Source organism: Anoplolepis gracilipes, chromosome 13 (assembly GCF_047496725.1).
Source record: "Anoplolepis gracilipes chromosome 13, ASM4749672v1, whole genome shotgun sequence".
NCBI lineage: Eukaryota > Metazoa > Arthropoda > Insecta > Hymenoptera > Formicidae > Anoplolepis > Anoplolepis gracilipes.
In genome coordinates this window covers 5,257,301-5,271,463 of record NC_132982.1, presented here as the reverse complement: position 1 = coordinate 5,271,463, position 14,163 = coordinate 5,257,301, and the positions used below count along the sequence as shown (strand labels likewise).

Here is a 14,163-nt window from a genome sequence, read left to right as displayed (position 1 = left end):
TTGTATTATCTTGAAATATAATTTAAACTAAATATAAAAATAACTCTCAAAGAGAATAAAATGAAAAAAAAAAAATGGTTCAGCGAGTTGACATTTGATTCTGTAATATTCTCGACTGCATACTTCGAGCAAAACATCCACGCGACAGCCACAAATGAGCAATTAATTAAGCGTTCTAGCGTGACGCGAGATTAATCCGTCTAATCGCAAGTCTAATAGTCGCCGAGTCGAACTCGAGCGTTAGACTCTCGATTCGTCTCTCGATTGGGGTTGCTAGAAGCTCAATCAATAATGACCGTTTTCCTCTTCTATGCTTGCAGGTTCCCCAGGAAGCGAGCGGCTCTGCTGACGATTTGTCTTCTGGCCACTTGCACCGGTGAGTCTGTCTTTTATGTAATATCATTCTTTTTCCGTACCGAATTTATTCAGTCTTATGTTGCGAGGGATCTCAAGGATAGGAGCGACATGTTCTGTTTCGCGTTTCCCTCGAAACACGTGCACGACTCTCCATAACCGTGCCCCAGACAACGTTATCCTCGTCGCTGAGGAGAATTTTATTTGATTTCTGTTAGGCCGTCTCATACCGTCCCGTCGTCCGCCGACTTATAGCGCTTTCTCTCTCTGTCGTTTTATAGTGCTCGCGCGTGTTTGAATTCTGAAGGCGGAATGTGACTACCGAAAGTAGAAAGAGGTTTGCGCGAAACTCGAGAAAATGTCGCGATATTTTAAAAAATACAAATTGTACGAGAGATATTTTTAGATTTTTTTATGATTCTTTTGTGCAATTAATTTTACATAAAGTTTAATATTAATTGTACGAAAATTTATTAACATAAGAACAACAAAGAAAAGTGTCAAATAAGTTTTTTACATTGTATATTTTGTATCTTACTTTCGAAAAGAATGACAAAAATAATTTACACACAAAAGCATATTGTAAATTATATTACTAAAATGACGTTTGGTCCAAAAAGACGACTGTTAAAATATCTCGTTGTGGTGAATGAAATCTAAGCAATGGATATTTTGGCGATACAAGGAGGTACGAGAGAATAGTTAGGTGCTGGTATCGAGGGTGTGCAGAGACGGAGGAAAGGCGTTTCCTCTTTCCGATGGAGAACAGGAAGCTTCTAGCGAACAGCCTCTTCGTTTGTTTCTCTCTCTTTCTTTCTTTCTTTTTTCTCTCGTTTCCATCCGCTCTCGCTTTTTCCTCTTTCCGTCCCACAACCCAGCGTCTCTCTCTCTCTCTCTCTCTCTCTCTCATCTCCTCCGTATCTCGGTGAAGCCGAGAAATGGTTTCTCGTGAAGGAAGCGAGTAAAGCTTTTCCCTCTAATGTCGCTTCATCTTTCTCTAACGTCATTGCTCTCCTTTCTCCGGGTTACAAATATATATTGCAACTAACACTGATTGCGGGTAATGCAGCAAAGCAAAGCGTGTTTATTTCGCCAGCTTCGCGAGAGTTTGACATTTCTATGTTTCGCCGTCATTTTCACTTTATTTGCTAAATTTCCAGATATTACATTTCACTTTAGCACGTGTTGAGCGCTTTCTTCTTATTTTTTCAGCTCACCTCGTTTTTTTTTTTTTTTTCTTTATTAAACGTCTGTTCGCGTACAACGTTTGTTAAATCATATAGAATAATTATCATTTTTTAGTGTATTTCACTTTATATGCATTGGATCAACGCTCTTAAGAAACGCGTTCTATATTCAGTACAACATAAATGATTCTTTTTTTTCTTATTTTTAAGATATAATTCACTCAGTATTCGTTCATTCGTTCCTTCACTTATTCACTCACTTTCTCCATTTTTCTGCAGAGTTTTTCTCCTTTTGTTATTTTTTGTATTTTTTTTTTTTTTTTTTTTTTTATACTTTTCTCGACATTTTACTTTTTTCTTGCCTTTTCTCTTCCTCTCTTCACATTTTTTTCTTCTGTTTTTCTCTACTTTTTTTCTTCTTCTTTATCTAACGCGCGCTACTTGCCGTAAATCTGTTGTTGCGCACTCCTTTTCAGTCTCTCACGTTTCGTTGATTCTCGGTTACTCAGTGGTCGAGTATTTATTATTCTCGCGTTCCTCGCTTGCATTTTTTTAAGAGTTGTTTCTTCTCCCTTATTAACAGCTGCCATTGGCGTTGCCACGTTGGCAATCTATAAGTTCGTCAACGGGGCAAGGTTTCCTTGCGAGAGCTTGCGCGAGGAGTCGCTCAATAATTTATGCTAAACCAGTTTGCAGAGAGGAGACGGCCGAGCGTGCCAATGTGAGATACGTCGTTTGCCAAGAACTACCAACCTGGCATATATATGTATGTGTATAAAATCTTGTTGTATGCTGAAACACTTTTCTCGCTTCACGTTAAAACTCTTTCCCTTATATGTATTAAAACGTCCGATCGATAGTTTTCGCGACGCAGCTTTAAGAATTTTGAGCACGTGTGTTATTGTGATATTCCGTCCGAGATTTCGAGAGAACTATTTTAAAAATAAGACTCTGACACATTATCGGAAAACAATAATATTCTAATTATTGGAAACGGTTCAGCGACTGTCTTTGGAAAAAATTATATCTACATAACTTTTTTTATTTGTAATTATATATTTCTATAATTATCTTAATTTCCAGAAAGAAAAAGAATTTGATTTCTAAATTCGATAGAGAATGCATATTAAGGTTTGAATTTTTCGATTTTATTTAGAAGTTCGAGTTTATTTAGAAATATATAACTATCCATATATTTTTAAACATTTTAATTATTTTTTTATGAAAATATTGACGAAACTGTTATTATTTTTTTGTTAATAATTACGAGGCTATTTTCGAAACGTTTACTTGGTTTTTGTATCAAAACCAAGCGGATTTATTATCCTCTTTCCCTCTCGCGTTCGAGAAAAAGTAGGTGAGTTTCACAACCCTCCTCCAGCCTAGTTCCCTCCTCGCATGATCTCCTCTTCTCGGGGTGTTCCGCATCGCCGCTCAAGAAGATCATTGACTGCTGGGGCGAATCGCGAGTGCTAGTAGTATAGGTATATACTTCGGAATTCGACCGGGCGGTCGGTCAGTGTACTGTCGATGGGGATGGTGGTTGCACGATTGATCACTCGACGGGGTAACGTTTGAGCAGTTACAAATACACGTGATCAATCGTGTCCTAATGGTGCGCCCGAGTGCATCGCGTGCAACGGCCAGCAACGGTGGCAGCAGCAACGTAACTGCACGGCAAACCTCATGCGCCGAAAGTATTTGCCCGAGTGCATTAATCATTCATCGTGTCTATTCGATGCACTCCGGAGACGAGACTGCTCGGCGTGCGTTCGATCGAGTGCGATTATTTGCGAACGCGTTATCCTCTTTTTCGATTTCGAGAGTTTTACTCTGACGTTAATTCCGAAAGCTCTGCCATCGCCTTCATATAATTCATACACGCCGTGTAAAATGATAAATGAGAATTGAGTTATCACTTCACTTTCGGCTTTTCCTTAAAAAAAGTTAATATACAGCCATTTCCATCGCACTGTCATATATTCGTTGTCGATTACATTAATATTATAATTGACTTTAAACTGGTTTTGAAATTTACACATTATTTGCAATGAGAGATCTTATTGCAACAATTTGTAATTAAACGTGGATGGGAATGTACAGGGATGGACAGAAAGTACTAACGCGCGTGATACTGTCTCCGTTACAAAATCGAACAAATCCGAGGACGAAGCAACATTGAAACAACCATATCCGGATCAAAGGAACGTAGAATACATGCATTGAAAAAGCATGTCAGCAATTTCGTTGTCGTTCACTACCGAAAGGATCAATTCGCGACAACGCGACGAGAGATGTATTCAACTATCTGCACCTTGTATACATTCAAACACGACAACATGTCCTCTCTAGTTACATGGTTTCATTCGTTAGCGTATTCGGCAAAGAAACCCTCTCCCGCCCCTTCGGTCGTCGCTGTCATTGTTGTTGTCGTCTGCCATTTTCAAACGTGCCAGGACTCATTCGCGACCCGTTAAATAGTTGCTCCGACGAAGCAGAGCGACGAGTTTCCGATAATGCCGGATACGACGGAGCGTATTACCGGATAATGCGTCCCACGTTCAATAATACGTATGGCATTCGTCCCCGCTCGATCGCGCCCGATCCTTTACTTCAATCACGCCCTCATTCGCTTTTCCTTCCCCGGATCTCTATAGCTATTTCCCCATCTTTTCTACGCAGTAACGTTACAATAATTTTACTTACCATTACGATAACATTGGTTTTTGTACAATTTTTCGCGCGACGAGACCAAATTCGCGTGAATAGAATTGATTATCTATGTAAAATGAAATTACTAATGAATTACTAACGAAATGAAAGTAGAAATAAAATTGACCGTCTACTCGCAAACGAAATCATTATTTAAAATTAGAAATTTGATGCATATATTTTTGAAACTGGTGGAAACATAGAGATTCCCTTATCTATGTTTTAAAAAGTAAGCTACTCTGATATCTTCACGGCAAACAAATTTTTGCCAAACCAGAATTTTATTATTTTAAAATCTTAGTTAATGATTGATTGACGGTAAAAATTATCAATACGCTCTAAAACTTGTTTTACTTTTTTCAAAAATTGTATTATAATATTTAATTTCGAATTATATTGAAAATTATGTGTATATATATATATATATATATATACAAATGCATTTTATTTTAACATGCAACTCGCGGTAAATCGTCAAAATTCTAAGAACAACTCGTACAAATTTATCGAAGACTCAATCAATTATTAAAATTGCGAGAAATTTTCCATTTCTACCATCTTGATAAAGTATTTTGCATGTCGCAAAATTCGAACTTGTCCTTCAGAGGATTAGTGGGGACTTGTCTCGTCTCTAAGCAGCCGCAAATTGTCAGTAGTTCTGGTCTGTGTATGGTCCGCCAGTTAGCGAACGACTCAGAGACGAATGGTGTATTCCGATGTGCGCTCTGGAAATTTCACTAACAAGGGAACACGAATCCTTTGATTGGCGCAAAACTCTTGAAGGGCTTCCATGTTTGTTAATGCGAAATACACGTTGTGCGCACACATTGCGTATACGTTTACCACTAAAACCGCCTTTGCAAGTGGTGGTTTTCCTACCGCGATTACGAAGCAGATCTCTGGTCATGCAAAATTCCGACCATTAATATCGAGATATTTGTTTTGACATCAGGCTTATATTTTATCGTACGACTGTATATACAATGCATTAAAATATAATGTATTAAAAAATGTAATAATGATTTATATGATCGATATACAAAGTTCAAAAACTATCAAATGCCTTTGCAATCGTGAATTTTAGTATAGATTTGAAACCGATTGCTTATAAAGAAAGTTTAATTAAAATTACTTATAACAATTATATTTTTTATATTAGAGTAAATTTTACGCAAGAAATAAAGTCGTATGTTTATTCGCAAAATTTTCGTGTCTTTATAAAAATTTAATTCGCCAGAATCGTTCAGTTTTTAATGTGACAAAAAAAAAAAAAAAAAAAAAAAAAAAAAAGAAATTTGTTCCCAAGACGTCAACAAAAATCTATCTTTAATAGAGACTTATAATTCCAAGCGATTAATATCCGTGTTATCTGAATTAAAAATTAAATATCTTGTCCGTAGTCAATTTTCGCTTAAATGAAGAATCGCACAAAGCGGCGAAGTATGTGAATGCACTATACAATTCTGGAAGTAATCTATCATATTTGGATGATAGTGTGTTGTATACGTATCCGACGCTTTTCCCCGCGCTAAGCCTCGGTAATCCTCGGCTCGTTATCCCACCGCTATTAGTTTTCCTTGACGTTTCTCTTTGTTAAAAGAAATACCGAGCTAAGCCGGCGGGAAAATCGCCGCATTACTTTTAAACAAAAATGAAGGTCGGACTTCGCCGACCCGGATATCCGCGTCTCGGCGAGCAGGTCGCAGTTTAAAAATGGCCGGGACTTGCACAAGCTGATGCAGGATGAATGCGAGATACATGGCGTTATTTAAGAGATCTATATCTCTCTCTTTCTCTTTCTCTCTCTCTCTCTCTCTCTCTCTCTCTCTCTCGGTAAACTTACTGCCGCGTCGGGCATCCCTGATTCGTCTGCATTGCAAACGCAATGTAGTTCGTGACAGCACTTTACTTTACAAAAATTGCGCGTTTAACATCAAACTCGGTGGTTTATCTGCTCGCACAGATACATCAACAGCTGTTTTTTTACTCGTAATTTCCTTCGTAGTTAAAATGTATTTTGATTATAACGGAAATTACTTTTACTACATTTGCTTGGCTAAACTCTCTTTCGCCTTCCCACACACACAATCACTTATCTAGCATCTTTGGAAAATTGAAATCCTATCGTATTATTCCAATGAAATAAAGAATGATGCGACTACTTTGTTATGAGAATTTTTCCATATGTGTACGGATGTATATTTATGAGAGGAAGTTAATCTTATACAGTCCTATTAAGATAAATGATGATACAATATAATTCCACGAGATGTTTTGCACGCAAATGTTCTGATCGATGTGTTCGGAGCGAATGTTTCGCGAAAAAACGAGACGAATAATACGGATTTAGAAAGGATCGTGCGAGAGAAATATATATAAGGTATATAAAAGGTATAGAAAGAGAAAAGATGGTGAAGAGAAGTGCAGGCGTGTCGTGTATCATGATTACCGCCAGTGCGGTGAAACTTTTGTCACGGTTGCTCTAATTTCAAGACATTAATAACCCCTTTTTAGCGTGCCACGAGTGAACATGGGAGCTGGGTTTTATGTTAACCCCATTTTGAGGCACGAACGCGGTGGTTCCGTTGCGCGACCATTGGTCATCCTTGAGGGTAGGCAAACGGCTATTTATTCAACGCAGTCGGAAGTTAATCCGCGACGCGACCTCACTTCATTTCGTCTCCATACCGAGTGCATATTCTGTTTTTAAAAAGGACCTCGCGCGGGTAAGTGTGAAGTTACCGTCTTCACTTTTGCTTTTATTATAAAACTGCATCGCGTTATTTATCGCGTTTATTTTTCGCTGGCTTATATTTCGCCGGGATAAGTTTATTATGTACATATATTGGAATAAAATTGGGAACATATCGTCGCGGGAAGCCCGCAGCAATTTTGGCCAGTTGTCAAAGTATAATACACAAGTGATACTTAAAAATCGCAGGCGTCTATATTTTAACGAATAAACTATTTTATTTAGCAATTTGACCGATTAGTCTTGATTAATTGTGAAAATTCTCAAACTCGTAGAAGCAAGAAAAAGCGTTATGGTTAAAAATATTAGAAAGCGAGACGTGTAACAGATGCGCGCGACACCGTAATTTATACGAACGTTAAGTTACAAGAATTTTGCCGGGTATGCAAAATGGCTGACGCGGCTCTCACTGAGAAAGCCGCGCGAGAAAAGCGACGAGAGAAAAGCGGGCACTCGTCCGCTCGCGAAACCGCCGTCGCTTTGCCGTCGCGAATTAACGCGTCTGACGCCGCTGCTGTAATCAGCGAACGCGACCGTCGTTGTTCCCGTCGCAGCTCCACAACGCGGAAAGCGCGGAGAATAAATTACTCGCCTCCCGCGGCGAGCTTCCGACTTCAAAGCGCCTTCGCGGTCATTTAATTTGCGCCGGCGACCTGAGACGGCGAAAGGAGAAAGACGCGGAAAGCGAGAAGAGCTGGTCGTCTCCCCCTCTCTCCCTCCTGTCTTCAACCTGCCTCTTTCTTCTGTGCTTTTCTTTCCCGCTCACTTTCTCAATTCTCTTGGCCGTCTGTTTACCTCGACACCCCGATAACAACTACATGTGCGATAACAGCCAAAGGCAAGGTAATTATCCACCACGGTCTTTATCTTGCGCGCTGCAGACGCGTGTTTGTTACGTTACCGTGACAATCCGCGTCTCACGTCGTCGTTGCCGGGATAATCCTGTCCCACGGGTGTATATATGTATAGTATGTATACTATATTTATAATCCTTTCGCTCCTTTGTGGAGGACGACGAATCGCCGTGCGATGTTTTTTCATAAATATATCGTTAACGCAGTACAGAATACTGTCGCAGAATACACAGTTACTTGATGAAACATTTAACATAAAATCTTACTTTCCCGAAAAGATACAACGATTCGCGAAAAATTGTGTTTTTAAAAGATTTATTATTTTACAAATATATGTTACACATTTTTTTAAAAATATTATTCAGACTAGAAAAATCTCTTTTTATGTAGGGTAAACTTGTTGGGTAAGATGGCCATAGTTTTTTTTAGATGCAAAAAACATACTTTTATTTTTGTTATTTTTTAATAACGTTTGACATATTATCTTCACTGAAGCTTAAATTAAAAGGAAAATATTTATTAGAAATTTTGATAGAAATGATCCAAATAGTATAACATAAGCATTGGCCATCTTTTTTACCCAACTTTTAAGGAAAAGATGGCCATAATATTTATAAAAAAATAGTGAAAACAAAAATAAAAATTATAAGTCATATAATAATTTACATATCTTTATAATATGTCTAACGTCGATTACGATAGCTTAACGGTAATTTATCTGACGTTATTAACAGTCTTTAGTGAAAAGGCAAATGAAAAAAGGTAGTTTGCAGGTAGTCAAAAGTAAAAATATGATACAAGGTTCACAATTTCGTTATTTCGAACAATGTATACACATAAACTATTGTAAATATCGATTATCTTTGATAATGACTAAAAATGCGCATTATGTAGCGATTATTGAATCATACCCTACTTTACCTACTTGCTTTTTATTATATTTCTTACTTGTTTTCATCATATATAATAAACTTTTCAAATCTTGAAAACATTTCTTCAATTTCACGGGTAATTTTGTACAAATTTGCAAACCTATCGGCGTAACGTAGCGTTAATGAATTGCGTCTTTCTTTCTTTTTCTCCGTCTACGTCTCTCTCTCTCTCTCTCTCTCTCTCTCTCTCTCTCTCTCTCTCTCTCTCTATTTCTCTCTGTTTCGGCCTAGCCAGACCGCATTGGGCACGGTCAGTCGAGTCCGGGCGGCCGGTCGAGTGTCCATTGAAAGCGCCGTTGAAAAGAGCCAATATTCCGCTCGGGTGCCCTATGTAGAGTTCGATTCATCGGGGAATTCAATTAGCGCCAGTTGCCGGAAACCTCAAGTAATTTGCGCACGGCCGGTGCCCTCTCGCCATCCCGACGCGACGCGACGCGACACGACTGCGATTCCCTTGTCTCTGTTACGTGAACGTAAAAGGGGGTTTCGTCGCTCTTATGCATATATAGGTGCCCTGGTCACCGCACTCTCGCGCCTGGGAAACCGAAGCCAACCATTGTTGCAGTATGTGTCTGTCAGGAACGTATCGAGAATATTCGCCGACGGTTATGGGAGACGGTTAAGGGAAGAAGAAGAGAGGGCGAGGGAGGCTATCGGCGGATAAACCGATGCTGCTATCAATCAAGTCGGTAGCAACCGCGGCGCGTTCGCGGCAGATTATACCGGGAGCGAGAAAAGGACGAAGAAGCGAAGGATAAGATTGAACGATGTTCCCTCCATCCCGCCGAAAAATATCAGTTTTTCCCCGGAAGCTTCCACGTCGCTTCCACGCGTTCGGCTTTTAAGTCGTGATAGTTGATAGCTGAGAAGGATACGCGTACCATGCTGTGAGTGTAATTTTTAACTCCCTTTCTGAATTTTTGTTTATTTAACAACAGAATCTGAAGTTGACTATTGGAAAATTTTTAAATGCGTCTACTTGTTCCGAGAGAGAAATAATCTGCTTGAGAATTTTCTCTACAAAGATCCTAGATTGATGTAAAATTGAATTTTCCTCTCGATGATAGAAATGTCAACCGTTTTTTCATAATAATAGAAAAAGGTTGTAAATGAAATGCAAATGTGTTGAAGGACTTATAATGGCGATGTGTCAGGGAGAAATCAGAAATGAGAGAAACACTTATTCGACTCTCGCGGTAAAACGACTCAAGAATAAAATCCGATTTTATTGAAAGCTCTTTGATAATTGGCGCTCGCGCACGATTGAAAATACATGACTTTGGTGAGTTTCAGAATGCGAACGTAATTAGTGCATTCAGTCGAACGCAATTGTTTACTGGCTAGCGCTGGTACAGGCTCTCAATCTGTGTATATATATCTGTGTGTCTGCTTGAAGCATATATGTGCATGAGCAAACAACGAGTAAAGATGGAATCGAATATTGTGGATAATATTGAATATCGAGAAATAATGGCATTAGATTTTTTTAAATTGAGCAAACGAAATATATTGCAATATGTGTAAGTAATCATAAATATTATTATTTATAAACAGAATTTGGATAAAATATATTTAAGCGCGTTGTAATAAAACATAACTCTCTCAATTAAAAATATACATGTATAATAGACATTTGGATTACTTTGAATAAATATTTTAATAATGCGCAAGCAAAAATATTACTTTGTAATTAGTCTTTTTTTTTTTTTTCTTTTCTTTACGTGTTATTTCTAGCATCGGTCTCTAAAATTTGAAGTACTTGTTAACACATTTTTAAATTCTATAGACATAGTTATCTCGAATTTCAATAAGAGCTTGATTGTGTGCCGAGCACTTCGCGAGAGTCAAGTACTTTATAAGTATAATACAGAAATTGGGAATGAAACAGCAATTTTTTCGAGTATTATACGCGATTCCAATGTAACGACACTTGGGCATTGGATTGATTCAGATTCATGAGTACGTATTGAGCTTGATTCCATCCCTATTACATGTACGTGTGTATGTATGCACTCAATGTATGTGTGCGTATTTCACTCACACATACGTCAGGATCAGTGTACTTCGAGTGTGTCAGAAGCCAATGTACTATCGATCCTGAGATCAAGGATGCAGTTAAGATATTATCTCCGTTATCGGTATTGACGATGAATTTAACAGGATGTGCCTGGATTTTAGACAAATAATGTTCTATCAATCATATAATACATTAACATATTTGCTTCTAATATTATAATCATATGGATATTAATTCAATAGAAAAATTACGTTAAAGAATTAACGATAACCATATTATTCCATCATTGTATTTTATTAAATTGTATTTAATATGCAATGACATTTTACCATCAATAAAAGACAATGTCCATTTTCCATTTTTTAACATCAGACTAATTGTTAACCCTTTAGAGTACTTATTTTTGACAGTACAATTATTAGTAACTACATATATGTTTTTATCTTCACTTGCGAAATACAAAAGTCATAAAATAAAATTCTCTTTGTAATACGATTATTAATTTATAGAATAGTCGCAGGTTCGGAAAATATTGTTTTTAAACATTTGGTTTATTCAGAAATAATAATTAATCTTTGCGAATAATTAATCTTTGAATAATTTGTTAGAGAACATTCAATATCCGAGAAAAGTCTCATCGGCAATGCGTGACCGATGAATAACGAGGGTCGAGAACAGAATGAATGAAGAGGCGTATCTACATGCTAGACATTCTTGTATGTGATTCTTATTAGGTCATTGCGCCGAGCCGATGTCAAATGGCAAAAGTAATTTGTTCGGGGGTATTTATTACCTGACGCGCGGTAGGAAAACCTCTTCCTTCCGGTTTGCGGAGGGAGAAAGTAAGAGGGGAAGGCGAGAGAGAGGCGGGGACGGCTCGGAAGATTACATTTGCTCTCCCAGAAAACGTAATATAGAAAGGAATTTAATAATGTCGACGGCGCGCGCATACACGCGTACACGCATACATATACACGCGAGCGCGCTTTCGAAGCATACGTGGGCACGAGGACTTTTATTCATCATCGCCGAAGTAAGCGCGAGCGGAAAAAGATTTTTCCAGATGCGGAAAACAGTCGCGTGAGGAACGTTGGCAACTGGGGAAACGCGGTCGCGCCTCGGACGTTGAGAGATAATTTTCCCTGGGTTTTTAGCTTCGGGACCATCTCACCGAGATACGCGGAGACGGCGGTCATTTGTTGTGAGCGCGGGTCGAGAAAGTAAGGTTCATTGCGAGATGTTGCTGGAAGAAAGCTGCGCAAGAGTGCATCCATTGCGAGTAGATAAACTAGAGTTCGTTAAGTTTCATTTCGAGCGGTTTGTGAAAAGGAAATTTATACCTAAATAGATTAATTGTAAGATATTAGATGTTTTTTAAATTGTAAAAAAATTCTGTTAACAAGAATTGAAAGCAACTGTGATTTTAATTTAGACTTTTATATTATTGTATTTATTTATGGCAGTTAAATATAATAATGCAAGATTTTTTCATCGAAATATTATTTAAATATAATAGAACATTGATGTAATATAACGAGAGAGAGAGAGAGAGAGAGAGAGAGAGAGAGATAATTATCACAAATGTTGTATCATGTACGAATATATTTGCACGAAAAAAAACCAACAAATTTTACATTCGTGCAACGTTTTAAATTCATTTTTGACAACGAGTAACTGCAAATTACACGCGCATATAGTTTTATTGACAAACATCAAGGTATCAATTGTCAACGCAAGTACTTTGCAATGATGATCGTAAAAATGATTGATTCAAACAAACCAGTAGTTCGTGTAACAAAAAAACGTGAGTTTTAAACCTCTACCATGATAAAATACGCTGTACTTTCCTAGTACATCGTTTGTTGCAAAAAAGGGCTATTCAAAAATAATGATTCGCGTTGCTGCTGAAATCGAATATTTATAAAAAAATAACTAATTTTTTAGTTAAAAATGTTTGCTTTGTTACAGAGAGTTAGTTACAAATGAATTTATTTTAAACATGTTTCAACAGAATTTTGCTTTATGGTTTAAATAACAAGATTATTTAATGTTTAAAAATTGCAAAATTATAAAAAAATATGACGCAAAAAAAGTTTTCGTCAAAAAACACCAAGTTGCGATTTATCAAATTATATATAGTTGGATAAGTTATGCGAGCGAAAGCTGAGAAATATCGTACGTATAATCTTAAATATAAACTTGATGAATGATAGACGTTAATCGAGCTTGATGGGAGAAGATTGATGTTTTTCATGTTCATTACGGATCTTGTTGTTCTCTCGCCGTGCATCATATTTCTTCATAATTAGTTTAGTCTTGTCAAACTACGTGAAAATATTTGAAATTTAACTTCATGTTAAACGTTTAATTTTTCTCTCGTTTGCAACTGATAATAACTTTTTGTTCCTCTACCTGATGTCGCAGTTTTCTTACAAGTTACTCCTTTATATATGCCGATCCATCCGACTTCTATTTCAATTTAAATTTAAACTTCAGGCTCTTCTCTCCCCCCCCCCCTTTCCGCTTCCTCCCTCTTCTCTCTCGCTCTCTCTCTTTCTCTCCCTATCCAAGTTATATCAGCTTCATCTTGATAAGAAGCTGTATCAGTAGCATAAAAACGAATGTTCGTCAAGAAGTTCGCAGTCCTTCTTGTAAAAAGAAAACTTCGAAAAGCGAAATTGTAATTTAAATGACATTAAAATCTACTGATGACATACCAAATTGATCTCTTTCCTCTCAAATTATATCGAAGCTTCGTAATTATACGAATAAACGAATTAAAAGTGCTATGAAGTAACGATGAAATATTTAAACGAGAGGGAAGATTATATACATATAAGATAATTGGATAAAAGTTGCGACATATCTTCGAGAACTAATTTCCAAGTTTATCATGAATACAAATTTTATATAAAAATGCCAATTTAGAATAAGCTTTGAATAAAAAAAAAAAAGTAAAAGATTATTATTTTTCCAACAATTTTATTTACGTACAACTTATTAGAACTTTAAGTTTTACACGCACATACACATACATACTCACACATTATTTCATTTGTGCTACGGTATTAAATGCATTGCACGTTAAAACAAAAATACTGATAATTTTCGCATTTTTATTTATTTCTATATATTCTTTCTGTTGAATATGTACCACATGAAGAAAATATTCCGAGAAATATTCGCATTTTAAATAAATATTTGTTAATAAATATAGTTTAATTTTAAATACTCACTTCAGTATCTCGTTTTGCCTGATTACTCAGGAATGGTAAACCCTGGAGTTTGCTAAATCCTCGCCCTGGCATTATTTGCTCGCATTTTGTTATTCATTTAGCCGCATATCTATAATAAA

The 14,163-nt window shown here is 37.0% G+C and overlaps 1 protein-coding gene and 1 long non-coding RNA gene across 4 annotated transcripts in view; one reads left to right on the top strand and one right to left on the bottom strand.

Annotated features, from left to right (window-relative positions):
* Cad87a (cadherin 87A) overlaps positions 1 to 14,163 on the top strand; it is a 181,390-nt gene that overhangs the window by 93,477 nt on the left and 73,750 nt on the right. For all 3 annotated transcript variants that reach the window (XM_072904606.1, XM_072904607.1, XM_072904608.1), the window contains exon 4: positions 321 to 376. In XM_072904606.1, the coding sequence (XP_072760707.1) occupies positions 321 to 376 (56 nt within the window). The remainder of the gene's footprint in view (positions 1 to 320; positions 377 to 14,163) is intronic.
* Positions 1 to 14,163, bottom strand: part of LOC140672444 (uncharacterized) — a 78,408-nt gene that overhangs the window by 1,338 nt on the left and 62,907 nt on the right. The window contains exon 2 of the long non-coding RNA XR_012047896.1: positions 14,045 to 14,153. This is a non-coding gene — a long non-coding RNA (uncharacterized lncRNA). The remainder of the gene's footprint in view (positions 1 to 14,044; positions 14,154 to 14,163) is intronic.